At 43.7% G+C, this 25,744-nt stretch overlaps 3 protein-coding genes across 4 annotated transcripts; all 3 read right to left on the bottom strand.

The window, feature by feature from the left end:
* Positions 1 to 849: 849 nt before the first annotated feature.
* LOC115917154 (Krueppel-like factor 16) lies at positions 850 to 6,229 on the bottom strand. 2 transcript variants are annotated; one of them, XM_030970886.1, is made up of 3 exons: positions 5,675 to 6,229; positions 3,155 to 3,321; positions 850 to 940 (listed from the first exon to the last, which is right to left on the bottom strand). In XM_030970886.1, the coding sequence occupies exons 1-3, from the start codon at positions 5,959 to 5,961 to the stop codon at positions 936 to 938; spliced, it is 459 nt and encodes a 152-aa protein (XP_030826746.1). In that variant the 5' UTR covers positions 5,962 to 6,229; the 3' UTR covers positions 850 to 935. The 2 variants fall into 2 exon arrangements, with proteins under 2 accessions (XP_030826746.1, XP_030826747.1); XM_030970887.1 differs by lacking the exon at positions 5,675 to 6,229 and adding an exon at positions 4,717 to 4,848.
* Positions 6,230 to 8,799: 2,570 nt separating this feature from the next.
* LOC115917152 (serine protease 33-like) lies at positions 8,800 to 14,505 on the bottom strand. The gene is made up of 3 exons (XM_030970885.1): positions 14,305 to 14,505; positions 11,524 to 11,562; positions 8,800 to 8,972 (listed from the first exon to the last, which is right to left on the bottom strand). The coding sequence occupies exons 1-3, from the start codon at positions 14,357 to 14,359 to the stop codon at positions 8,800 to 8,802; spliced, it is 267 nt and encodes an 88-aa protein (XP_030826745.1). The 5' UTR covers positions 14,360 to 14,505.
* Positions 14,506 to 16,340: 1,835 nt separating this feature from the next.
* On the bottom strand, positions 16,341 to 23,025 carry LOC115917156 (integrin alpha-M-like). The gene is made up of 4 exons (XM_030970889.1): positions 22,997 to 23,025; positions 22,258 to 22,354; positions 19,642 to 19,752; positions 16,341 to 16,486 (listed from the first exon to the last, which is right to left on the bottom strand). The coding sequence occupies exons 2-4, from the start codon at positions 22,348 to 22,350 to the stop codon at positions 16,409 to 16,411; spliced, it is 282 nt and encodes a 93-aa protein (XP_030826749.1). The 5' UTR covers positions 22,351 to 22,354; positions 22,997 to 23,025; the 3' UTR covers positions 16,341 to 16,408.
* Between the last annotated feature and the right edge of the window lie 2,719 nt (positions 23,026 to 25,744).

Below are 25,744 nucleotides of genomic sequence, written 5' to 3' on the forward strand. Positions count from 1 at the left end.
TGGAGTTTGGGCGGGATTTTGGGGCGATTTTGAGTGGAATTTTTGGGGATTTTTATGGGATTTTGGGGGGAATTTTGGGGGGATTTTTGTGGGATTTTAATGGGATTTTTGGGGAGATTTTTTTGGAGATTTTTTTGTAATTTTTAGGTGATTTTGGGGGGAATTTTTACATGATTTTTATGGGATTTTTGTGGAAGGGATTTTTGGGGGCAGTTTGAGGGGTGAGCGGTTTTACAGGATTTTTATGGAATTTTGGGGGGAATTTTTTGGGGATTTTTTTTGTGATTTTTAGGGGATTTTTGGGGGGATTTTTGGGGGGAATTTTACAGGATTTTTATGGGATTTTGGGGTGGAGTTTGGGCAGGATTTTGGGCTATTGAGGGGGTATTTGGGGGTGGAGTTTGGGCAGGATTTTGGGGGGATTTTTGAGTGGAATTTTTGGGGATTTTTATGGGCATTTTTATGGGATTTTTTGGTGATTTTTAGGGGATTTTTTGGGGATTTTTACGGGATTTTTTGGGGCAGTTTTGGGCAGATTTTACAGGATTTTAATGGGATTTTGGGGGGATTCTTAGGGGCAGTTTTGGGTGGATTTCACAGGATTTTTATGGGCATTTTGGGGGATTTTTTGGTGATTTTTAGGGGATTTTTTGGGGGATTTTGATGGGTTTTTTTCCGGGATTTTGGGGAGGGGTTGGGGTCTCTCTCACCGTAGCAGATGCCGACCTCGGCCGCGGGGTCCGGGGGGGGTCCCGGGGGCTCCCTGAGGAAGGCGCCGGGCGGGAGGCGCGCTGCAGCAGCCACCAGCGCGGCGCCGACAGTGCCGCGGGCCAGCGCGGGGGTTAAGGGGCGCGCAGCCCAGCGCGAAGCTCAGCACCCCGAACTGCACCCAGCGGCCCCCCGGGAACCCCCCGCAGGTCACGGCGCCCCCGGAGTCAGCCTGGGACGGGGGAAAGAGGGAAACAATGCAAAAAACCGCGTGAAAATAGCGCCAGAAATGGTGGAGATAGCCCCAAAACCAGCGTGGGAATAGCGCAAGAAATGGTGGAGTCATGTCCCAAAATATCCCCAAAAATACCCCCAAAATATTCCACAAAATATCCTAAAAAACCCCCAAAAAAATATCCCCCAAAACCCCGAAAATATCCCCCAAAAAAATCCTAAAAAATCCCAACAAAATGTCCCAAAAAACTGCGTGAAAATAGCGCCAAAAATGGTGGAAATAGCCCAAAAAACCAGTGTGGGAATAGCGCCAGAAATGGTGGAGTAATGTCCCAAAATATCCCCAAAATATCCTAACAAAATCCTAAAAAACCCCAACAAAATGTCCCAATAAACCCCGAAAAATAGCTCAAAAATATCCCCCAAAAAAAGCCCCAAAAAATCCCGAAAAAATATCCCAAAAAACCGCGTGAGAATAGTGAAAAAAACAGCAATGTCCCAAAATAACCCCCAAAAAATCCCAAAAAATCCCAACAAAATGTCCCCAAAAAACCCTGAAAAAACGTCCCCAAAAAACCCAAAAAATTCCCCAAAATATCCTAAAAAAATTCCTAAAAAATCCCAACAAAATGTCCCAAAAAACCCCGAAAAATAGCCCAAAAATATCCCCAAAAAAAGCCCCAAAAAATCCCGCAAAAATATCCCAAAAATTCCCAAAAAATCCCAATAAAAACCCCCAAAAAAAAAAAAAAAATCCCAAAAAATGCCCCCCAAAATCCCCAAAAAAATCCCCAAAAAACTCCAAAAAAGTCCCCAAAGAAATCCCAAATTTAACCCCCCAAAAATACCAAAAAAATCCCACAAATTCCAGAAAAAAATCCCCAAAACCCCGAAAAAATCCCAATGAAAACCCCAAAAAATCCTCCAAAAAATCCCCAAAAAATCCCAAAAATGCCCAAAAAATTCCCCCAAAAATCCCAAATTTAACACCCAAAAATCCCCCCAAAAAATCCCCCCAAAAACCCCAAAAATCCCAAAAATTCCCAAAAAATCCCAATAAAAAACCCCAAAAAATCCCGAAAAATCCCAAAAAAATCCCCAAAAAATGCCCCCCAAAATACCCCAAAAGACCCCCCAAAAAAACCCCCCAAAATACCCAAAAAGTTCCCAAAAAACCCAAAAAAATATCCCCCAAAAAATCCCAAAAAACGCCAAAAATCCAAAAAAAAATCCCAAAAAATCCCAACCCCCCCCCCAAAAGTCAAATTTAACACCCAAAAAAACCCCCCCAAAAAACCAAAAAACCCCCAAAAATCCAAAAAATCCCCCCAAAATTCAAATTTAACACCCCAAAAACCCAAAAACCCCAAAAACCCCCAAAAAACCCCAAAAAAACCCCCAAAAAATCCCAAAAAATCCCCAAAAACCCCAAAAAAATCCCAAAAATCCCCAAAACAAAAACCCCCAAAAATCCCACAAAATCCCCCAAAATTCAAATTTAACACCCAAAAAACCCCAAAAAAACCCCCAAAACCCCCAAAAACCCCCCCAAACCCCCCCAAAAACCCCAAAAAACCCCAAAAAATCCCCCCCAAAAATTCAAATTTAACACCCAAAAAACCCCCAAAAAAACCCCAAAAAACCCCAAAAATCCCAAAAACCCCCAAAAAACCCCAAAAATCCCAAAAACCCCCCAAAAATTCAAATTATCCCCAAAAAAACCCCAAAAAATCCCCCCCAAAAGTCAAATTTAACACCCAAAAAACCCCAAAAAAACCCCCAAAAATTCCCAAAAATCCCCCCCAAAATTCAAATTTAACACCCAAAAAACCCAAAAAACCCCAAAAAACCCCCAAAACCCCAAAAAATCCCCAAAAAAATCCCCCCCAAAATTCAAATTTAACACCCAAAAAACCCCAAAAAACCCAAAAACCCCAAAAAACCCCCAAAAAACCCAAAAATCCCCAAAAAACCCAAAAAACCCCAAAAAATCCCACAAAATCCCCCCAAAATTCAAATTTAACACCCAAAAACCCAAAAACCCCCAAAACCCCCAAAAATCCCCAAAAATCCCAAAAAAATCCCCCCCAAAATTCAAATTTAACACCCAAAAAAACCCCAAAAAAACCCCAAAAAATCCCCCCAAAATTCAAATTTATCCCCAAAAATTCCCCAAGCTTCCCCTCCCCCCCCCGCCCCTCCCCCCCCGTACCTGGCAGGCCCCGCGCCCCCCCGCGGCGCCCCCCGCGCAAAGCATGCCGGGCCGCGCGGGCCGGGCGAGCTCGCGGCGCCGCAGCCGCGCGTGGAGGCAATTGCAGGTGCGGGGCGAGAGCAGCGGCAGCGGCGCCTCCTGCAGCGGCGACCCCGCGGGCAGAGACACTGCGGGCAAAAACACAGGGGTCAGACCCCTCCCCAAATTGGGGTCAGACCCCTCCCCAAAATTCCGGCCAAAAAACCCAAAAAAATCCGGTCAAAAACGCCCAAAAATGAGTGAAAAACACTAAAAAATGGGGTGAGAGAGACCAAAAATTGGGCTGAGACCCCTCCCCAAAATAGCCCGAGACCCCTGCCCGAAATTCCAGCGAGAAACCCCAAAATATCCGGTCAAAAACGCCCAAAAATTGGGTGAAAAACACTAAAAAATGGGGTGAGAGAGACCAAAAATTGGGGGTAAGGAGCCTGAAATTGGGGTGAGACCCCTCCCCAAAATATCCCGGGACCCCTCCCCAAAATTCCCGTGAAAAACCCCAAAAAATGGGGTGAGAAATCCCCAAAAAATGGGTGAAGAACACCAAAAAATGGGTGAGAAACACTAAAAAATGGGATGAGAGAGACCAAAATTGGGGTCAGACCCCTCCCCAAATTGGGGTGAGACCCCCCCCCAAAATACGCCGAGACCCCTCCTCAAAATTCTGATGAGAAATCCCAAAAATTCCGGTGAAAAACATCAAAAAATGGGGTGAAAAACACTAAAAAGTGGGGTGAGAGAGACCAAAATTAGGGTGAGACCCCTCCTCAAATTGGGGTCAGACCCCTCCCCAAAATACCCCGGGACCCCTCCCCAAAAATCCGCTGAGAAATCCCAAAAATTCCGGTGAAAAAGCCCAAAAATTCGGGTGAGAAACGTCAAGAATTGGGGTGAGAAACTCGGCGAATTTTGGGCTGAATTCCGGGGTTTTGGTTCAGGCTGAATTTTGGGTTAAATTTTGGGGTAAATTTCGGGATTTTTGGGACAATTTTTGAGCTGATTTTTGGGGTAAATTTCAGGATTTTTGGGGTAAATTTCAGGGATTTTTGGGCTGAATTTTGGGTTAAATTTTGCCATTTTGGGGCTGATTTTTGGGGTGATTTTCGCCATTTTGGGGCCGATTTTTGGGGTAAATTTCAGGATTTTTGGGGCAATTTTTGGGGTGAATTTCGGGGATTTTGGTCACTCACCGTTCTCGGCCATGTGCCCCCAGCCCGTGACCCAGCAGAGAGCATGGGCTGATTTTTGGGGTAAATTTCGGGATTTTTGGGCTGATTTTTGGGAGTTTTGGGGTGATTTTTGGGGCAATTTTTGGGCTGATTTTTGGGGTGATTTTTGCCATTTTTGGGCTGATTTTTGGGAGTTTTGGGGTGATTTTTGGGGCAATTTTTGGGCTGATTTTTGGGGCTGATTTTTGCCATTTTTGGGCCGATTTTTGGGCTGAATTTCCGGAATTTTTGGGCCGATTTTTGGGCCGATTTTCGGGCTGATTTTTGGGGCGAATTTTGCCATTTTTGGTCACTCACCGTTCTCGGCCACGTGCCCCCAGCCCGTGACCCAGCAGAGAGCATGGGCTGATTTTTGGGGCTGAATTTTGGGGTGATTTTTGCCATTTTTGGGCTGATTTTTGGGCTGAATTTCCGGAATTTTTGGGCCGATTTTTGGGTTGAATTTCAGGATTTTTGGGCTGAATTTCAGGGATTTTTGGGCCGATTTTTGGGCTGAATTTCAGGGATTTTCAGGCTGATTTTTGGGTTGAATTTCGGGATTTTTGGGGCGATTTTGGGGCTGATTTTTGGGCTGATTTTGGGGCTGAATTTTGGGGTGATTTTTGGGCTGATTTTCGCCATTTTTGGGCTGATTTTTGCGGGTTTTTGGGCCGATTTTTGGGCTGAATTTGCGGCTATTTTTGGGCTGATTTTCGCCATTTTTGGGGCGATTTTTGTGCTGATTTTTGGGCTGAATTTCAGGGATTTTTGTGCTGATTTTTGTGCTGATTTTTGGGCTGAATTTTGGGGTTTTGGGGGTGATTTTTGGGCTGATTTTCGCCATTTTTGGGCTGATTTTTGGGTTAAATTTCGGGATTTTTGGGGCTGAATTTCAGGGATTTTCAGGCTGATTTTTGGGTTAAATGTCGGTATTTTTGGTCACTGGTCACTCACCGTTCTCGGCCACGTGCCCCCAGCCCGTGACCCAGCACAGACCATGGGCTGATTTTTGGGGCTGAATTTTGGGGTGATTTTTGCCATTTTTGGGCTGATTTTTGGGAGTTTTGGGGTGATTTTTGCCATTTTTGGGCTGATTTTTGGGAGTTTTGGGGTGATTTTTGGGGCAATTTTTGGGCTGATTTTTGGGGTGATTTTTGCCATTTTTGGGCCGATTTTTGGGCTGAATTTCCAGAATTTTGGGGCCGATTTTTGGGCTGAATTTCCGGAATTTTCGGGCTGATTTTTGGGGCGAATTTTGCCATTTTTGGTCACTCACCGTTCTCGGCCACGTGCCCCCAGCCCGTGACCCAGCAGGTGCGGCCGAAGGGCGGCCGCAGGGGGGGGAGGGGCAGGCACACGGGGCCCACGCGCGGCCCGAAGCGCGCGCCGGCGGCCGCAGCCGCACCAAGGCCAGGTCGTGACCCCCCCGGACGCCCCGGAAGCGCTCGTGGACGACGAGCTCGGCCACGCCCACCACCTGGCCGGGGTCATCCCCGGGGTCAGCGTCGGGGTCAGCGCCGGGGTCAGCGCCGGGGTCACTCGCGGGGTCATTCCTGCGGACATTCAAGTGGTCACTCAAGTGGTCAGTCCAGGGATCATTCCGGGGTCATTTGAGTGGTCAGTCCTGTGGTCAGTCCTGTGGTCAGTCCTGTGGTCACCCTCATGTCCATCCCCGTGGTCACTGTCATGGTCACTCTCGGGGTCATCCCTATGGTCACTCCAATGGTCACTCCTGTGGTCACTCCAGTGGTCAGCATTGGGGTCACCCTCGTGTCCATCCCTGTGGTCACTCTCGGGGTCATCCCAATGGTCAGTCCTGTGGTCAGTCCTGTGGTCAGCCTCATGTCCATCCCTGTGGTCATTCTGGTGGTCAGCCCTGCGGACATTCAAGTGGTCACTCAAGTGGTCAGTCCTGTGGTCACCCTCGTGTCCATCCCTGTGGTCACTCCTGTGGTCACTCTGGGATCCATTGGGGTGGTCACATTGAGTGGTCAGTGGAGTGGTCACTCCCATGGTCACTCTCATGTCCATCCCTGTGGTGACTCCCGTGGTCACTCCTGTGGTCATTAGAGGGGTCATCCCAGTGGTCACTCCTGTGGTCATTCCTGCGGTCATTCAAGTGGTCACTCAGGTGGTCACTCTGGGGTCCATTGGGGTGGTCACATTGAGTGGTCAGTGGAGTGGTCACTCCCATGTCCATCCCTGTGGTCACTCCCGTGGTCACTCCTGTGGTCATTAGAGGGGTCATCCCAGTGGTCACTCCTGTGGTCACTGCTACGGTCATCCTTAGGGTCACCCTCATGTCCATCCCTGGGGTCACTCCCGTGGTCACTCAGGTGGTCACTCGGGTGGTCAGTGCTGTGGTCACTCCTGTGGTCACCCTCGTGTCCATACCTGCGTCCGTCACTGGGTCACAGTCACCGAGGCGTCACTCTGTGGTCACTCGGGTGGTCACTCCTGTGGTCACTCGGGTGGTCTTGTGGTCACTCTGTGGTCACCCGATCATTGGGCGTCACCCCGTCACTCCCGTCACCGGGTGGTCACCCTACCTGTCCTCCCGGTCTCCCCGGGTCCGCGGCCGGGCCCCCGTCACTCCCGTCCCCCCGGTCACCCCGGTCACTCCCGTGTCCTCCGGCCTCCCCCGTACCCCCGCACGCCCCAGCACCGCTCGCCACTGACAGGGGGAGACCCCGGGGCTGGCCACCTAACACTACAACAAATAAACGTTCCCAACAAATTAAACAGAAGACCTAAATCACCGAAATTCACCCCAAAATTCACCATCACAAAATGACCCTAAATCACCCAAAACCACCGAGATTCACCCCAAAGGATCCTAAATCACCCAAAGTGATCCTAAATCTCCGAAATTCACCCCAAAATTCACCCCAAAATTCACCATCACAAAATGATCCTAAATCACCCAAAACCACCGAAATTCACCCCAAAATGATCACAAATCACCCAAATTTACCCCAAAATTCACCCAAAAATTTACCCCAAAATGATCCTAAATCACCCAAAATCACCCAAAATGATCCTAAATCACCCAAAATCACCGAAATTCACCCCCAAAATCACCCAAAATCCCCTCGAAACACTCCCAAATCCCCTCGAAATGGCCCCAGACGATCCTAAATCCCCTCGACACGATCCTAAATCCCCCAAACTGATCCTAAATCCCCTAAATTCCCCCCAGAATCCCCCTAAAATCCCCTCTAAAACGCTCCCAAATCCCTTCGAACTGACCCCAAACGCTCCCAAATCCCCTCGACACGATCCTAAATCCCCTTGACACGATCCTAAACCCCCTAAAATGATCCTAAATCCCCTAAAACCCCCCTGAAATCCCCCCAAAACTCCCCCAAATCCCCCCAATATGCTCCTAAATCCCCTCAAAGTGACCCCAAACGCTCCCAAATCCCCTTGGCACGGTCCTAAACCCCCTAAAATGATCCTAAATCCCCCCAGAATCCCCCTAAAATCCCCATAAAATCCCCTAAAATTGTTCCAGATCCCCCCGAAACGCTCCCAAATCCCCTCGAAATGGCCCCAAACGCTCCTAAATCCCTTTGGCACGGTCCTAAATCCCCTTGACACGATCCTAAATCCCCTAAATCTCCCCTGAAATCCCCCCAAATTCACCCAAACTCCCCCAAATCCCCCCGAAACGATCTGAAATCCCCTCGAAATCCCCCCGAAATGCTCCTAAATCCCCTCGACACGACCCCAAAAAGGCTCCTAAACCCCCTGGGCTCACCCCTGGAAGCAGTGCGCCGCCGTCAGCACCCACTGGGCGCTCACCAGGGACCCCAAAATCCCCCAAAATGCTCCTAAATCCCCCCAAAATCCCCCAAAACTCCCCCCGAAGCTCCCAAATCCCCTCGTAGTCTCCCCAAACGCTCCCAAATCCCTTTGGCACGGTCCTAAATCCCTTCGGCTCACCCCTGGAAGCAGTGCGCTGCCGTCAGCACCCACTGGGCGCTCACCAGGGACCCCAAAATCCCCCAAAAATCCCCCCAAAAATGACCCAAAATGCCCCCCAAACGCTCCCAAATCCCTTTGGCCCGCTCCTAAATCCCTTGGGCTCACCCCTGGAAGCAGTGCGCCGCCGTCAGCACCCACTGGGCGCTCACCAGGGACCCCAAAATCCCCCAAAAATCCCCCCAAAAATGACCCAAAATGGCCCCAAACGCTCCCAAATCCCTCTGGCACGCTCCCAAATCCCTCTGGCACGCTCCTAAATCCCCTGGGCTCACCCCTGGAAGCAGTGCGCCGCCGTCAGCACCCACTGGGCGCTCACCAGGGACCCCAAAATCCCCTGAAATCCCCCCAAAAATGACCCAAAATGCCCCCAAAACGCTCCCAAATCCCTCTGGCACGCTCCTAAATCCCTTCGGCTCACCCCTGGAAGCAGTGCGCCGCCGTCAGCACCCACTGGGCGCTCACCAGGCTGCCCCCGCACTGGTGCCCCCCCCGCAGCTGCAGGCTGACCGCCCAGGGCCAGCGGCCCGGCCGCGCGCCCAAACCACCGACCACGCGCCCGCGGGAGCGCGAGAAACCGCAGCGGGACCCTGCCGGAGGGATTGGGGAACGCGGTTAGGGGGGGCTTAGGAACCTCTGCGGGGTGGGATTTGGGGGTTTTGGGGGGGGTTTAGGGGATTTAGGAGCATTTTTGGGAGGCTTAGGGGGTTTAGGAGCATTTTTTGGAGGGGTTGGGGGGTTTAGAAACCTGGTTAGGGGGTTTAGGAACCTCTCTGGGGTGGGTTTGAGGGGATTTTGGAGGGGTTTGGGGGGGGCATTTAGGGGATTTAGGAACCTGATTTGGGGGTTTAGGAACATTTTTTGGAGGGGTTTAGGGGATTTAGGAACCTGGTTAGGGGATTTAGGAACCTCTGGGGGTTGAGGCGATTTTGGAGGGGTTTGGGGGGCACTTAGGGGATTTAGGAACGTTTTTTTGGGAGATTTAGGGGATTTAGGAACCTTTTTTGCAGGGCTTAGGGGATTTAGGAACCTGGTCAGGGGATTTAGGAACCTCTCTGGGGTGCGTTGGAGGGGATTTGGGGATTTTGGGGGGATATAGGGGATTTAGGAACCTTTTTTGGGAGGTTTAGGGGATTTAGGAACCTGATTAGGGGGTTTAGGAACATTTTGGGGTGCGTTTGAGGGGATTTTGGAGGGGTTTGGGGGGCACTTAGGGGATTTAGGAACGTTTTTTTGGGAGGTTTAGGGGATTTAGGAACCTTTTTTGGAGGGCTTAGGGGGTTTAGGAACCTGTCTTTGGGGGTTGTTAGATTTTGGGGTTGGTTGGGGTTTGGGACCTGGGATTTTGGGGGTTTTTTGGGGGGATTTTGGGGGTTTTTTGGGGGGGGGTTTTGGGGTTTTTGGGGTGGGTTCTTGGGGGATTTTTGGGGGATTTTTGGGGCGGATTTTGGTGAATTTGGGTTTTTTGGGGGCGGATTTTTGGGGGATTTTTAGGGGATTTGGGGGTTTTGGGGGCGTTTTGGCGAATTTGGGGTTTTGGTGATTTGGGGGATTTTTGGGGTGGATTTTGGGGCATTTGGGGTTTTTGGAGCGGATTTTGGGGTGAATTTTGGTGAATTTGGGGTTTTTTGGGTCCCTTTTGGGGTGGATTTTTGGGGATTGTGGGGGGATTTGGGCGAATTTTTGGGGGGAATTTTCGGGTTTTTGGGGTGGATTTTCGGGGGAATTTGGGGCGGATTGTGGTGAATTTGGGGTTTTTGGGGATTTGGGTTTTTGGGGTGGATTTTGGGGTTTTTGGGGCAGATTTTGGGGGATTTTTAGGGGATTTGGGGTTTTTTTGGGTCCCTTTTGGGTTTTTTGGGGCGGATTTTGGGGGATTTGGGAGGATTTTTGGGGCAAATTTTGGGGTTTTAGGGGTGGATTTTTGGGGGATTTTTGGGGCAGATTTTGGGGGATTTGGGGGCAGATTTTGGGGAATTTTGGGGTCGGATTTTTGGGGATTTGGGGGTGGATTTTTAGGGGATTTTTGAGGCGAATTTTGGTGAATTTGGGGTTTTTGGGGTCCCTTTTGGGGTGGATTTTGGGGGAATTTTTGGGGCAGATTTTGGGGTTTTTGGGGTGGATTTTGGGGGAATTTTTGGGGCAGATTTTGGGGAATTTTGGGGCGGATTTTGGGTAATTTTTGGGGTGGATTTGGGGAATTTTTGGGGTGGATTTTTGGGGTTTTTGGGGCAAATTTTGGGGGAATTTTTAGGGGACTTTTGGGGCGAATTTTGGTGAATTTGGGGTTTTTGGGGCCCCTTTGGGCTCCACTTCCCCTTTTTGGCTCCCGGGCGGTTTTGGGGCCCCTCCCCCAACCCCGCCCCTCCCCCACCCAATTCCGCGGTTTGCGCCAGAGGGGGGGGAGGGGCGGGGGGAGAGGTTGGGGTTCCCCAAATCCCAATTTTGGGGTTTTTCACCCCAATTTTTGGGGATTTTTACCCCAATTTTTGGGTTTTTTTCCTCCAATTTTTGGGTTTTTTAATCCCAATTTTTGTCATTTTTATCCCAATTTTTGGGATTTTTTAAATCCAAATTTTTGGGGATTTTTACCCCAATTTTTGGAGAATTTTCCCCAATTTTTGGGGATTTTTACCCCAATTTTTAGGAGATTTTTATTGCAATTTTTGGGGATTTTTACCCCAATTTTGGGGTTTTTAACCCCAATTTTTGGGAATTTGTATCCCAATTTTGGGGATTTTTATCCCAATTTTTGGGGATTTTCCCCCCAATTTTTGGTTTTTTTTACCACAATTTTTGGGAATTTTTACCCCAATTTCTAGGGGGTTTTATCCCAATTTTTTGAGATTTTTCCCCCAATTTTGGGGGACTTTTCCTCCAATTTTTGGGGATTTTTACCCCAATTTTTGGGGATTTTTATCCCAATTTTTGGGGATTTTTTTCCGAATTTTTGGATATTTTTACCCCAATTTTTGGGCTTTTTATCCCAATTTTTGGGAATTTTTACCCCAATTTTGGGGTTTTTCCCCCCAATTTTTGGCGATTTTTATCCCAAATTTTTGGGTTTTTTTCCCCATTTTTAGAATTCCCCCCATTTTCACCCCCCTCATGAATATTCCACGCCTCATTTGCATAACTCACATTCTGACTCCGCCTCCTCCTTGGCGCCGCTCCCGGAGCCTTTGGGGGAAAATTGGGGAAATTTGGGGGAATTTGGGGAATTTTGGGGGAATTTTTTGGGATTTTTGGTGAATTTTGAGGGAAATTTTGAGGGAAATTTTGGGGGATTTTTAGTGAAATTTGGGGGAGAATTTTGAGTAAATTTTGGGAGAATTTGGGGGGATTTTGGTGGAATTTTTTTAAAATTTTGTTGGAATTTTGAGAAAAATTTGGGGGGAATTTTGGGGGATTTTGATGGATTTTATTTTAATTTTTTGGTGAATTTTGTGGGAAATTTTGGGGCATTTTTCGTGAATTTTGGGGGGAATTTTTTGAGGATTTTGGGGGAATTTTGAGGGAAATTTTGAGTAAATTTTGGGAGCATTTTTGGGGAATTTTGGTGGATTTTTTTTTAATTTTTGTTGAATTTTGGGGGAAATTTTGGGGGATTTTGAGCAAATTTTGGGTGAATTTTGAGGGGATTTTTGGGGCATTTTTCGTGAATTTTTGGGGGAATTTTTTTGAAATTTTGAGTAAATTTTGGGGGAATTTTTGGGGAATTTTGGTGGATTTTTTTAAATTTTTGTTGAATTTTGGGGGAAATTTTTGGGAATTTTGGGTGAATTTTGAGGGAAATTTTGAGTAAATTTTGGGGGGAAATTTTTGGGAATTTTTGGGTGAATTTTGGGGGATTTTGGGGGGAATTTTAGTGGAATTTTGGATGAATTTTTCGTGAATTTCAGGGGGAGGTTTTGGGTGAATTTTGAGTGAATTTTGGGGAAATTTTAGGGGAATTTTTGGGGGATCTGGGACAATTTTGGGGAAATTTTGGCAAAAATTTTGTTGGAATTTTGGGGCATTTTTGGGGGGAATTTTGGGGAAATTTTGGGTGAATTTTTTTGGAATTTTTGGTGAATTTTGAGGGAAATTTTGGGGGATTTTTAGTGAAACTTTGGGGGAATTTTTAGTGAATTTTGGGAGAATTGAGGGGGAATTGTTGCTGATTTTTGGGGGAATTTTGGGGGAATTTTTTTGAATTTTTTGGGGATTATTTGGGGAATTTTCCCCGCCCCTCCCCCACCGCCCCGGGCTCATTTTTGGGGTTTTTTTTGGGCCCGGTCCGACCGGTCCCGCGGCCCCGCCCCCGACGCCGGGGCCCCAAAACAACCCCCAAAAATCTCAAAAAATCCCCAAAAATCCCCAAATAAACCCCAAAATAATCTCAAAATAAACCCCAAAAAATCCCAAAAAATCCCAAAATAAATCCCAAAATAAACCCAAAAATATCCTAAAATAAAGCCCCAAAAAATCCCAAAAAATCCCCAAATAAACCCCAAAATAACCCCCAAAATTCCCTAAATAATCCTAAAATGACCCGCAAATAAACCCCAAAATAATCCTAAAATAAAGCCCCAAAAATCCCCAAAATAAACCCCAAAAAATCCCAAAATAAACCCCAAAAAATCCCAAAATAAACCCCAAAAAATCCCCAAAATAAAAAATCCTAAAATAAAGCCCAAAAAAATCCCAAAATAAACCCCCAAAAAATCCCAAATAACCCCCAAAAAATCTCCAAAAATCCCCCAAAAATCCCCAAATAATCCCAAAATAAACCCCCAAAAATCCCAAAAGAAACCCCCAAATAAAACCCCAAAATAATCCCAAATAAATCCCAAAAAATCCCAAAATAAATTCCAAAATAATCCTAAAATAAAGCCCCCAAAAATCCCCCCAAAAAACCAAAATAAACTCCAAGAAATCCCAAATAAATCCCAAAATAAATCCCAAAACAAATCCCAAAACAAACCCCCAAATAAACCCCAAATAAACCCCAAAATAAACCCCAAAAAATCCCAAAATAAATCCCAAATAAACCCCAAAATAAACCCCAAAATAATCCCAAATAAATCCCAAAAATATCCCAAAATAAACCCAAAAATATCCTAAAATAAAACCCAAAAAATTCCTCCCAAAATCTCAAAATAAACCCCAAAAAACCCCAAAATAAACCCCCCAAAAAACCCCCAAATAAACCCCAAACCTCCCATAAAATCCCCCAAAAATCTCCCCAAAAATCCTCCAAAAACCCCTAAAAAATCCCCCCAAAATTCCCCCCAAAAACCCCAAAACTCCTCCCAAAAATCTCCCGAAAAAATCCCAAAAAATAATAAAAAACCCCAAAAAATCCCCCAAAAATCCCCCCAAAAATCCCCCCAAAAATCCCCAAAATGAAACCCAAAAAATCCCTAAAAAATCTCCCCAAAAATCCTCCAAAAACCCCTAAAAAACCCCCAAAAATTCCCCCAAAAACCCCAAAATTCCCCCAAACCCTCCCCAAAAATCCTCCAAAAACCCCTAAAAATCCCCAAAAACTCCCCCCAAAAAACCCCAAATTCCTCCAAAAAATCCCCCGAAAAATCCCCAAAAAATTTTTAAAAAACCCTAAAAAACCCCCAAAATCCCTAAAAAATCCCCCAAAATCCCCAAAACATCTCCCCAAAAATCCTCTAAAAAACCCTAAAAATCCAAAAAAATTCCCCCCAAAAACCCCAAAATTCCTCCCAAAAACTCCCCTGAAAAAATCCCAAAAAATAATTTAAAAAAACCAAAAAAATCCCCAAAAATCCCCAAAAAAATTCCCCAAAAATCCCCAAAAAATCCCCAAAAATCTCCCCTAAAAAACCCCAAAACCCCAAAAATCCCCAAACCCCAAAAAACCCAAAAAACCCAAAAACCCCAAAATTCCCCCAAACCCGAACTCACGGATGAGCAGCAGCAGCAGCAGCGGCGCGAGCGCTGTCGGGATCTGTCGCGACATGAGGAGGGGGGTGGGGGGGGGGCGGGGGGAGGATTTGGGGCAGTTTCGGGATTTTTGGGGATTTTTTTGGGATTTTTTGGGATTTTTTGGGGTCCCGGCCTCGGCCGCGACTTTTGGGGCGACTTTTGGGGCGCCCCAGGCCCCGCCCACCGCGCTCTGGCCACGCCCCTCAAAGGAAACCACGCCCCTTTATTTAAATTTAATGGCGGGCCTCCGCCCGCAGTTTAAGCCACGCCCCTTTATTTAAATTTGGAGCTGCTCCATTGAAACCACGCCTCTTTATTTAAATTTGGAGCGCCCCGTGGAAACCACGCCCCTTTATTTAAATTTGGAGCGACTCGGCGGAAACCACGCCCCTTTATTTAAATTTGGAGCTGCTCCATTGAAACCACGCCTCTTTATTTAAATTTGAGCGTGGCCACGCCCACATGGCGGGGTGGGGGCGAATTTGGAATTTTTGGGTGAAATTTGGGGTTAAATTTGGGAATTTTGGGGTAAAATCGAAATTTTTGGGGTGAATCCGGAATATTTGGGGTGAATTCGGGATTTTTGGGGTGAATTTGGGATTTTTGGGTGAAATTTGGGGTAAAATTTGGGAATTTTGGGGGTAAAATCCAAATTTTTGGGGTGAATTCGGAATATTTGGGGTGAATTTGGGATTTTTGGGGTGAATTCGAGCAAAATTTGGGGTAAAAATCGCGATTTTGGGGTGAAACTTGGGGTAAAAAATTTGGCGTAAATTTGGGGTAAAAAATCCCAAATAATTCCCAAATAAAATCCCCCCAAAAATTCCAAATAAATCCCAAATCATTCCCAAAAAATTCCCACAAAATTTTAAAAAATCCCCAAATAAATCCTAAAAAATTCCCAAACAAAATTCCCAAATAAATCCCAAAATAATTCTAAAAAATGCCCCCAAAAATTCGGAAATAATCCCCAAATAATTCCCCCAATAATTCTCAAATAAATCCCAAATAATTCCCCCAAAAATTCCAGAATAATTCCAAAAGAAATCCCCAACATCATTTCCAATAAATCCCAAATAAATCCCAAATAATTAAAAAATAAATTTTGAAAAATCCTCAAAAAATCCCCCAAAAATCCCAAATAATTCCCACAGAACACTTCCAAGAATTTCTGAATTTTTAATGCACTTTAAATTTATTGATTGTTCTCAGCTTTTCATTGGATTTTTCATTTTTAATTCATTTTAAATTGATTTTTTAATCGATTTTAAAGAGGTTTTTTAAATGAAATTTTGATTTTTAAATGGATTTTTAAATGAATTTTTTAATGAATTTTGAATGAATTTTTATTGGATTTTTTGAAATTTATTTAATCTGAATTTGTAATGAACATTTTAATTAAAATGTTAATTTTAAATTGATTTTTTAATCGATTTTCAAAGGGATTTTTAAACAAAATTTTGATTTTTAATTTTTAATGGATTTTTAATGAATTTTGAACGAATTTTTATCAGATTTTTTAAAATGTATTTAATATGAATTTTTAATGAATATTTTAATTAAAATTTTAATTTTAAATTGATTTTTTAATCGATTTTAAAGAGGTTTTTTAAATGAAATTTTTATTTTTAAATGAATTTTTAATGAATTCTTTAATGAATTTTGAACGAATTTTGATCGGATTTTTAAAATTACTTTTAATCTGAATTTTTAATGAATATTTTAATTAAAATGTTAATTTTAAATTGCTTTTTTAATCGATTTTCAAAGGGATTTTTAAACAAAATTTTGATTTTTAATGGATTTTTAATGAATTTTTAACAAATTTTGAACGTTTTTAAAATTTTGATTTTTGATTTTTTTTAAAATGTATATAATCTGAATTTTTAATGAATATTTTAATTAAAATTTTAATTTTAAATTGATTTTTTAATCGATTTTAAAAGGGATTTTTAAACAAAATTTTGATTTTTTAATGGATTTTTGAATGAATTTTTAAACGAATTTTTATCGGATTTTTTAAAATGCTATTTAATCTGAATTTGTAATGACTATTTTAATTAAAATGTTCATTAATTCGCAGTTAATTGGCGGCCTGGGGGTCCCCGGGGCTCTCGTTGCCCTCCAGCATTTCTTTGTAGCGGCGCTTGAAGAACCCGACCTGCGGAAAATGAAAAGAAAAATGGAAATATTCACCCAAAAAATCCCCAAAAAATCCCAAAAATAAAAAAAAATTGGGAATTTTTGGGGGGATTTTTTTGGGAATTTTTGGAGAAATTTTTGGGGAATTTTTGATAAAATTTTGGGGGATTTTTTGAGGATTTTTTGGGAATTTTTGGGGAATTTTAGAGGATTTTTGAGAAAATTTTTGGGGATTTTTTGAGGATTTTTTGGGGATTTTGGGGGGAATTTTAGGGAATTTTTGGAGGATTTTTAATAAAATTTTTAGGGATTTTTTTGAGGTTTTTTCGGGGATTTTTTTGGGAATTTTGGGGGAATTTTAGGGAATTTTTGGAGAATTTTTGGAGGATTTTTGATAAAATTTTTAGGGATTTTTTTGAGGAATTTTGGGGGACTTTTAGAGGATTTTGAGAAATTTTTGGGGAATTTTTTGAGGATTATTTGGGGATTTTTTGAGGATTTTTTGAGGATTTTTTGGGAATTTGTGGGAATTTTTGGAGGATTTTTGATAAAAAATTTTGGGGATTTTTTGAGGATTTTTTGGGGAATTTTGCGGGAATTTTAGGGAATTTTTGGAGAATTTTGGGGGAATTTTTGATAAAATTTTTGGAGGATTTTTGGAGGATTTTTTATAAAATTTTTAGGGATTTTTTGAGTTTTTTTCGAGGATTTTTTGGGAATTTTTGGGGGATTTTTGAGAAATTTTTGGGGATTTTTTTTAAGGATTTTTTGGGGATTTTGGGGAGAATTTTGTGGGAATTTTAGGAGAATTCTGGGAGAATTTTGGGGGGAATTTTAGGGAATTTTTGGAGAAATTTTTGGGGGAAATTTTTGAGGATTTTTTGAGGATTTTTTTGGAATTTTGGGGGAATTATTTGGGAATTTTTTGAGGTTTTTTTGGGAATTTTGGGGGATTTTTGAGAAAATTATTGGTGATTTTTTTGAGGATTTTTGGGGATTTTGGGGGGAAATTTTGGAGAATTTTTGGAGGATTTTTGAGAAATTTTTTGGGTATTTTATGAGGATTTTTGATAAAATTTTCGATAAAATTTTTGGGGATTTTTTGAGGATTTTTGGGGGAATTTTGGGGGAATTTCTGGAGAATTTTTGGGGGGAATTTTGAGAGATTTTGGGGGATTTTTGAGATTTTTGGGGAATTTTTGGGGAATTTTTGGAGATTTTTTTAAATTTTTGTAAATTTTTGGGGATTTTTTTGAGGATTTTTGGGGGAATTTTGTGGGAATTTTTTGGGTGAATTTTAGGGGAATATTTAGGGAATTTTTGGAGAATTTTTTGAGAATTTGGGGGTAAATTTTGGGTGGATTTTGGGTGAATTTTAGGGGAATATTTAGGGGAATATTTAGGGGAATTTTAGGGGGATTTTTAGGGGAATTTTGGGTGAATTTTAGGGGAATTTTTGGAGAATTTTTGGGGGAATTTTGAGAAATTTTTGGGGGATTTTTTGAGGATTTTGGGGGAATTTTTGAGGATTTTTGAGGATTTTTTTTGAATTTTGGGGGAATTTTAGGGAATTTTGGGTGAATTTTTGGTAAAATTTTTGATAAAATTTTTGGGGATTTTTGGGGATTTTTGGGGGAATTTTGGGGGAATTTCTGGAGAATTTTGGGGGGAATTTTGAGAGATTTTGGGGGGATTTTTTGAGGATTTGTGGGGGAATTTTTGGGGGAATATTTGGAGATTTTTTGGTAAAATTTTTGATAAAATTTTTGGGGATTTTTTGAGGATTTTGGGGAATTTTTTTGGGAATTTTGGGTGAATTTTAGGGGAATATTTAGGGAATTTTGGAGAATTTTTTGAGAATTTGGGGTAAATTTTGGGGGATTTTGGGTGAATTTTAGGGGAATATTTAGGGGAATATTTAGGGAATTTTAGGGGGATTTTTAGGGGAATTTTGGGTGAATTTTTGGGGGAATTTTTGGAGAATTTTTGGGGGAATTTTGAGAAATTTTGGGGGATTTTTTGAGGATTTTGGGGGGAATTTTTTGGGAATTTTTGGAGATTTTTTGATGAAATTTTTGGAGATTTTTTGAGGATTTTTGAGAATTTTTTTGGAATTTTGGGGGAATTTTAGGGAATTTTGGGTGAATTTTTGGGAAAATTTTTGATAAAATTTTTGGGGATTTTTTGAGGATTTTTGGGGGAATTTTGGGGAATTTTGGAGATTTTGGGGGAATTTTGAGAGATTTTGGGGGGAATTTTGAGGATTTGTGGGGGAATTTTTGGGGAATTTTTGGTAAAATTTTTGATAAAATTTTTGGGGATTTTTTTGAGGATTTTTGGGGGAAATTTTGTGGGAATTTTTTGGGTGAATTTTAGGGGAATATTTAGGGACTTTTTGGAGAATTTTTTGAGAATTTTGGGGTAAATTTTGGGTGGATTTTGGGTGAATTTTAGGGGAATATTTAGGGGAATATTTGGGGGAATTTTAGGGGGATTTTTAGGGAATTTTGGGTGAATTTTTGGGGAATTTTGAAGGATTTTGGGGGAATTTTGAGAAATTTTGGAGGATTTTTTGGAGGGGAAATTTTTGGAATTTTTGGAGATTTTTTGATAAAATTTTTGGAGATTTTTTGAGGATTTTTGGGGGATTTTTTGAGGATTTTTGAGGATTTTTTTGGAATTTTGGGGGAATTTTAGGGAATTTTGGGTGAATTTTTGGTAAAATTTTTGATAAAATTTTTGGGGATTTTTTGAGGATTTTTGGGGGAATTTTGGGGGAATTTTTGGAGAATTTTTGGGGGAATTTTGAGAGATTTTTGGGGATTTTTTGAGGATTTGTGGGGAATTTTTGGGGAATATTTGGAGATTTTTTGGTAAAATTTTTGATAAAATTTTTGGGGATTTTTTGAGGATTTTTGGGGGAAATTTTGTGGGAATTTTTTGGGTGAATTTTAGGGGAATATTTAGGGAATTTTTGGAGAATTTTTTGAGAATTTGGGGGTAAATTTTGGGTGGATTTTGGGTGAATTATTTTAGGGGGATTTTTAGGGGAATATTTAGGGAATTTTAAAGGGGAATTTTGGGGAATTTTGGGGGAATTTTTGGGGGAATTTTTGGGGAATTCTGGGGTGAATTTTGGGGAATTTTGGGGTGAATTTGGGGGATTTTCCTCACCTTGTAGAGGCCGAGCGCCACCAGGGCCAGCAGGAGGAGCCCCCCCAGGGACGCCCCCAAAATGAGGGGGAGGGGATTGGGGGGCTCCACGCGCTCCAGCTCCGTCTGCACCTGCGCGGGCGAGAGAGCCCAAAAAATGAACCGGGAACCCCAAAAAATCAACCGGGAACCCCAAATTGCATCAGGAACCCCAAAAAATGAACCGGGAACCCCAAAAAATGAACCAGGAACCCCAAAACTCAACCGGGAACCCCAAATTGTGTCAGGAACCCCAAAAAATCAACCGGGAACCCCAAAAAATGAACCGGGAACCCAAAATTATGTCAGGAACCCCAAAAAATGAACCGGGAACCCCCAAAAAATGAACCGGGAACCCCCAAAAATGAACCGGGAACCCCAAAAAATTCATCAGGAACCCCAAAAAATCAACCGGGAACCCCAAAACTCAACCGGGAACCCCAAAACTCAACCGGGAACCCCAAATTGTGTCAGGAACCCCAAAAAATCAACCGGGAACCCCAAAAATGAACCAGGAACCCCAAAACTCAACCGGGAACCCCAAATTGTGTCAGGAACCCCAAAAAATCAACCGGGAACCCAAAATGAACCAGGAACCCCAAAACTCAACCGGGAACCCCAAATTGTGTCAGGAACCCCAAAAAATCAACCGGGAACCCAAAAAAATGAACCAGGAACCCCAAAAAATGGGTCAGGAACCTCAAAAATTGGCAAGGGACCCCAAAAATTGAATCAGGAACCCCAAAAATGAACCGGGAACCCCAAAAAATTCATCAGAAATGCCAAAAATGAATCGGGAACCCCCAAAAATCAACCGGGAACCCCAAAAATTCATCAGAAACACCAAAAATTAACCGGGAACCCCAAATTACGTCAGGAACCCCCAAAAATGAACTGGGAACCCCAAATATGAACCGGGAACCCAAAAAATGAACCAGGAACCCCAAAAAATCAAATGGAAACCCCAAAAATGAACCAGGAACCCCAAAAATGAACCGGGAACCCAAAAAATCAACCCCGAGCCCCAAATTGTGTCAGGAACCCCAAAAAATCAACCGGGAACCCCAAAAATGAACCGGGAACCCCAAAACTCAACCGGGAACCCCAAATTGTGTCAGGAACCCCAAAAAATCAACCGGGAACCCAAAAAAATGAACTGGGAACCCAAAAAATGGGTCAGGAACCTCAAAATTTGGCGAGGGACCCCAAAAATTGAATCAGGAACCCCAAAAATGAACCGGGAACCCCAAAAAATGAACCGGGAACCCCAAAAAATTCATCAGGAACCCCAAAAAATCAACCGGGAACCCCAAAAAATAATCCGGGAACCCCAAATTGTGTCAGGAACCCCAAAAAATCAACCGGGAACCCCAAAAATGAACCGGGAACCCCAAAAATGATCCGGGAACCCCAAAAAATGAACCGGGAACCCCAAATTGCATCAGGAACCCCCAAAAATCAACCGGGAACCCCAAAAATTCATCAGAAACACCAAAAATTAACCGGGAACCCCAAATTACGTCAGGAACCCCCAAAAATGAACTGGGAACCCCAAATATGAACCGGGAACCCAAAAAATGAACCAGGAACCCCAAAAAATCAAATGGAAACCCCAAAAATGAACCAGGAACCCCAAAAATGAACCGGGAACCCCAAAAATCAACCGGGAACCCCAAATTGTGTCAGGAACCCCAAAAAATCAACCGGGAACCCCAAAAAATGAACCGGGAACCCCAAAAATGAATCAGGAATCCCAAAAATCAACCGGGAACCTCAAAAAATTCATCAGAAACCCCAAAAATGAACTGGGGACCCCAAATTATGTCATGAACCACAAAAAATGAACCAGGAACCCCCAAAAAATGAACCGGGAACCCCAAAAAATGAACCAGGAACCCCAAATTGCATCAGGAACCCCAAAAAATGAACCGGGGACGCCAAAAATGAACCAGGAACCCCAAAAATGATCCGGGAACCCTAAAACTCAACCAGGAACCCCAAATTGTGTCAGGAACCCCAAAAAATCAACCGGGAACCCCAAAAAATGAACTGGGAACCCAAAAAATGGGTCAGGAACCTCAAAAATTGGCGAGGGACCCCAAAAATTGAATCAGGAACCCCAAAAATGAACCGGGAACCCCAAAAAATCAACCAGGAACACCAAAAATCAACTGGGAACCCCAAAAAATTCATCAGGAACCCCAAAAATGAACCGGGAACCCAAAAAATGAATCGGGAACCCCAAAGATGGGTGAGGAACCCAAAAAAATGGGTGAGGAGCACCGGGCCAGGTGAGGAACCGCCCAAGAACAGGTGAGGAACCCCAAAAAATGGGTCCAAAATGCATCAGGAACCCCAAAAATGGGTGAGGAACACCCGGGCCAGGTGTGCCCAGGTGTGCCCAGGTGAGGTTTTAACCCCTCAGGTGCCACCCAGGTGTGCCCAGGTGAGGTCAGGGATGTCCCAGGTGAGGTCAGGGATGTCCCAGGTGTGCCCAGGTGTGCCCAGGTGAGGTCAGGGATGTCCCAGGTGTGCCCAGGGATGTCCCAGGTGTGCCCAGGTGAGGTTTACCCCCAGGTGCCCCCCAGGTGCCCTCACCTGCAGCTCGGTGCCGCCCCAGGTGTTCTGGAAGATTCTCTGGTCAAAGGTCACGCGGGCCGAGCTCAGCAGGTGAACCTTGGGCCAGGGCATCTGCACAGGTGCGGGCACAGGTGAGGGCACGGGGGGGGCACGGGGGGGGCACGGGTACCCCCAGGTGTGCCCAGGTGTGTCCCAGGTGTGCCCAGGTGTGTCCAGGTGTGTCCAGGTGTGTCCCCATCCCCCAAGTGTGCCCAGGTACCCCCCCAAGTGTACCCCAGGTGTGCCCAGGTGTGTTTTGGGTGTGCCCCCCTCACCTGCCGCACGCACTCTGTGTTCAGGAGCCCCCCCAGGTGTATCCCAGGTGTATCTCAGGTGTATCCCAGGTGTGCCCAGGTGTATTTTAGGTGCCCCCCGATGTATCTCAGGTGCCCCCAGGTGTGGTTTTATGCCCTCAGGTGTGCCCAGGTGTGCCCAGGTGTATTTTAGGTGCCCCCAGCTGTGCCCCCCTCACCTGCCGCACGCGCTCCGTGTTCAGGAGCCCCCCCAGCTGTGCCCAGGTGTGCCCAGGTGCCACCAGGTGTATCCCAGGTGTGTCCCCCTCACCTGCCGCACGCGCTCCAGGCTCAGGAGCGCCCCCAGGTGGAAGCCCCAGGTGCCCCCAGGTGTGCCCAGGTGTATTTTAGGTGCCCGCAGGTGTATCTCAGGTGTGTTTTGGGTGTGCCCAGGTGTGCCCAGGTGTGCCCCCCTCACCTGGTGCCGCACGCGCTCGGTGCTCAGGAGCCCCCCCAGGTGTATCCCAGGTGTATCTCAGGTGTATCCCAGCTGTGCCCAGGTGTATTTTGGGTGTGCCCAGGTGTGCCCAGGTGTGCCCAGGTGTGCCCAGGTGTGCCCCCCTCACCTGCCGCACGCACTCCGTGTTCAGGAGCCCCCCCAGGTGTGCCCAGGTGTGCCCAGGTGTGCCCAGGTGTATCTCAGGTGTGTTTTGGGTGTGCCCAGGTGTGCCCAGGTGTGCCCAGGTGTGCCCCCTTCCCTACCCGCCGGCGCCCAGGTGCTCAGGGCAGCTGGAGCCCCCAGGTGGGAAGCCCCAGGCGCTGGGCGCCCCAGGGCGGGAGGGGAGCGGAACAGCGCATCCGGCAGGGGGCGCCAGGGCACGACTGGGGAGAAACGGCACCGATTGGGGAAAAACGTCACAATTTGGGGAAAAAATCATAAATTTGGGGAAAAAATCATAAATTTGGGGAGAAAAATCACAATTTGGGGGAAAAAAATCACAATTTGGGGGAAAAATCACAATTTTGGGAAAAAAATAATAATTTTGGGGAGAAAATCACAAATTTGGGGAAGAAAAAAATCACAAATTTGGGGAAGAAAAAATCACAAATTTGGAAAAACAATCATAATTTGGGGAGAAAAAATCACAAATTTGGGGAAAAATCACAAATTTGGGGAAAAAATTCACAATTTTGGGGAAAAAATCACAAGTTTGGGGGAAAAAAATCACAGTTTTGGGAGAAAAAAAAATCACAATTTTGGGGGAAAAACCTAATTTTTGGGGGGGAAATCACAATTTTGGGAAGAAAAATCACAATTTTGGGGCAAAAAAAATCACAAATTTGGGGAAAAAATCATAATTTTGGGGGAAAAAATTTCACAATTTTGGGGGAAAATCGCAATTTGGGGGAAAAATTGCAATTTTGGGGAAAAAATCATAATTTTGGGGGAAAAAAACCAAAATTTCGGGAAAAAAATTTCACAATTTTGGGGGGAAAATCACAATTTTGGGGGAAAAAAAAATCACAATTTTGGGAAAAAATTTCACAGTTTTGGGGGGAAAAAAAATCATAATTTGGGGAAAAAAATTTCACAATTTTGGGGGAAAAAAATCACAAATTTGGGGAAAAAATCATAATTTTGGGGAAGAAAAAATCGCAAATTTGGAAAAACAATCACAATTTTGGGGGAAAAAAAATCACAGTTTTGGGAGAAAAAAAAATCACAATTTTGGGGAAAATCACAAATTTGGGGAAAAAATCATAATTTGGGGAAAAAAATTTCACAATTTTGGGGGAAAGAATCACAATTTGGGGGAAAAAATTTCACAATTTTGGGGGAAAAATCTTAATTTTGGGGGAAAAAAATCACAATTTCGGGAAAATTTTCACAATTTTGGGGGGAAAATGGCAATTTGGGGGAAAAAAATCACAATTTTGGGGGAAAAAATCACGATTTTGGGAAAAAAATTTCATCATTTTGGGGAAAATCGAAATTTTGGGGGAAAAAATATCACAATTTTGGGGAAAAAAATCTTAATTTTTAAAGGGATTTCCCCGAATTTCGGGGGGAAAAAAAATCAAAAATTTGGGGGGAAAATGTCTAATTTTGTGGGGGAAAACAATCACAATTTTGGACGGGAAAATTTCCCAATTTTTATGGCATTTTCCCCAAATTTTGGGGGAAAAAAATCAAAAATTTTGGGGGGAAAAAATCGCAAGTTTGGGGGGAGAAAATTCCCAATTTTTAAAGGGATTTTCCCCAAATTTTGGGGGGAAAAAAATCAAAAATTTGGGGGGAAAATTTCTAATTTTGTGGGGAAAAACAATCACAAATTGGGGGAAAAAAAATCACAATTTTGGGGGAAAAAAAATCCCAATTTTGGGGAAAAAAACCCCAAATCTGGGAGCAAAAAATTCCCAATTTTAAAGGTATTTTTCCTAAATTTTGGGGAAAAAAACCCCAAATTTGGGGGGAAAAATTCCCAAATTTTAAATGGATTTCCCCCAAATTTTGGGGGGAAAAAAATCAAAAATTTTGGGGGAAAATTCCTAATTTTGGGGGTGAAAAATTCCCAATTTTAAAGGCATTTTCCCCAAATTTTGGGAGGAAAAAAATCACAAATTTGGGAAAAAATTCTCCAATTCAGGAGAAAAAAAACTCTCAAATTTTTAAGGGATTTCCCCCCAAATTTTCGAGGAATTCTCCCAAATTTTAGGGATTTTTCCTGCATTTTTTGGAGGAATTTTCTCAATATTTGTGGGGAAAAAACCCAAAATTTGGTAAAATTCCACAAATTTGGGGAAATTTTGAGAAAAAGAATCCCAAATTTGGTATAAAATTACCAAATTTGTGGGGGAGAAAAAAAAAAAAACCCTGCAAATTTTGGAAAAAAAAATTCTCCCAATTTTGGGGATAAAAATTTCCAAGATTGGGAAAAACATTCCAAATTTTCCCAATTTTGGGGCAATTTTCCCCATTTTTTGTGCAGATTTTTTTCCCCAGTTTTGGGGTGGAATTTTCCCGATTTTTCCCCCCAGTTTTGGTGCAGATTTTTTCCCAATTTTTGGGAAATTTCCCGATTTTTTTTAAACCCATTTTCTGTGATAATTCCCCAATTTATTATTTTTTTGAATTTTTCCCAAATGTTGGGGATTTTGCCCCATTCCCCACTCACCAGCAGGGGGCGCTCGGGGCCCTCCCCGCGCTCCTCGGGGTCCCTCCCAGCACCGCG

The sequence above is a fragment of the Camarhynchus parvulus genome, unplaced genomic scaffold (assembly GCF_901933205.1).
Source record: "Camarhynchus parvulus unplaced genomic scaffold, STF_HiC, whole genome shotgun sequence".
Taxonomy (NCBI): Eukaryota; Metazoa; Chordata; class Aves; order Passeriformes; family Thraupidae; genus Camarhynchus; species Camarhynchus parvulus.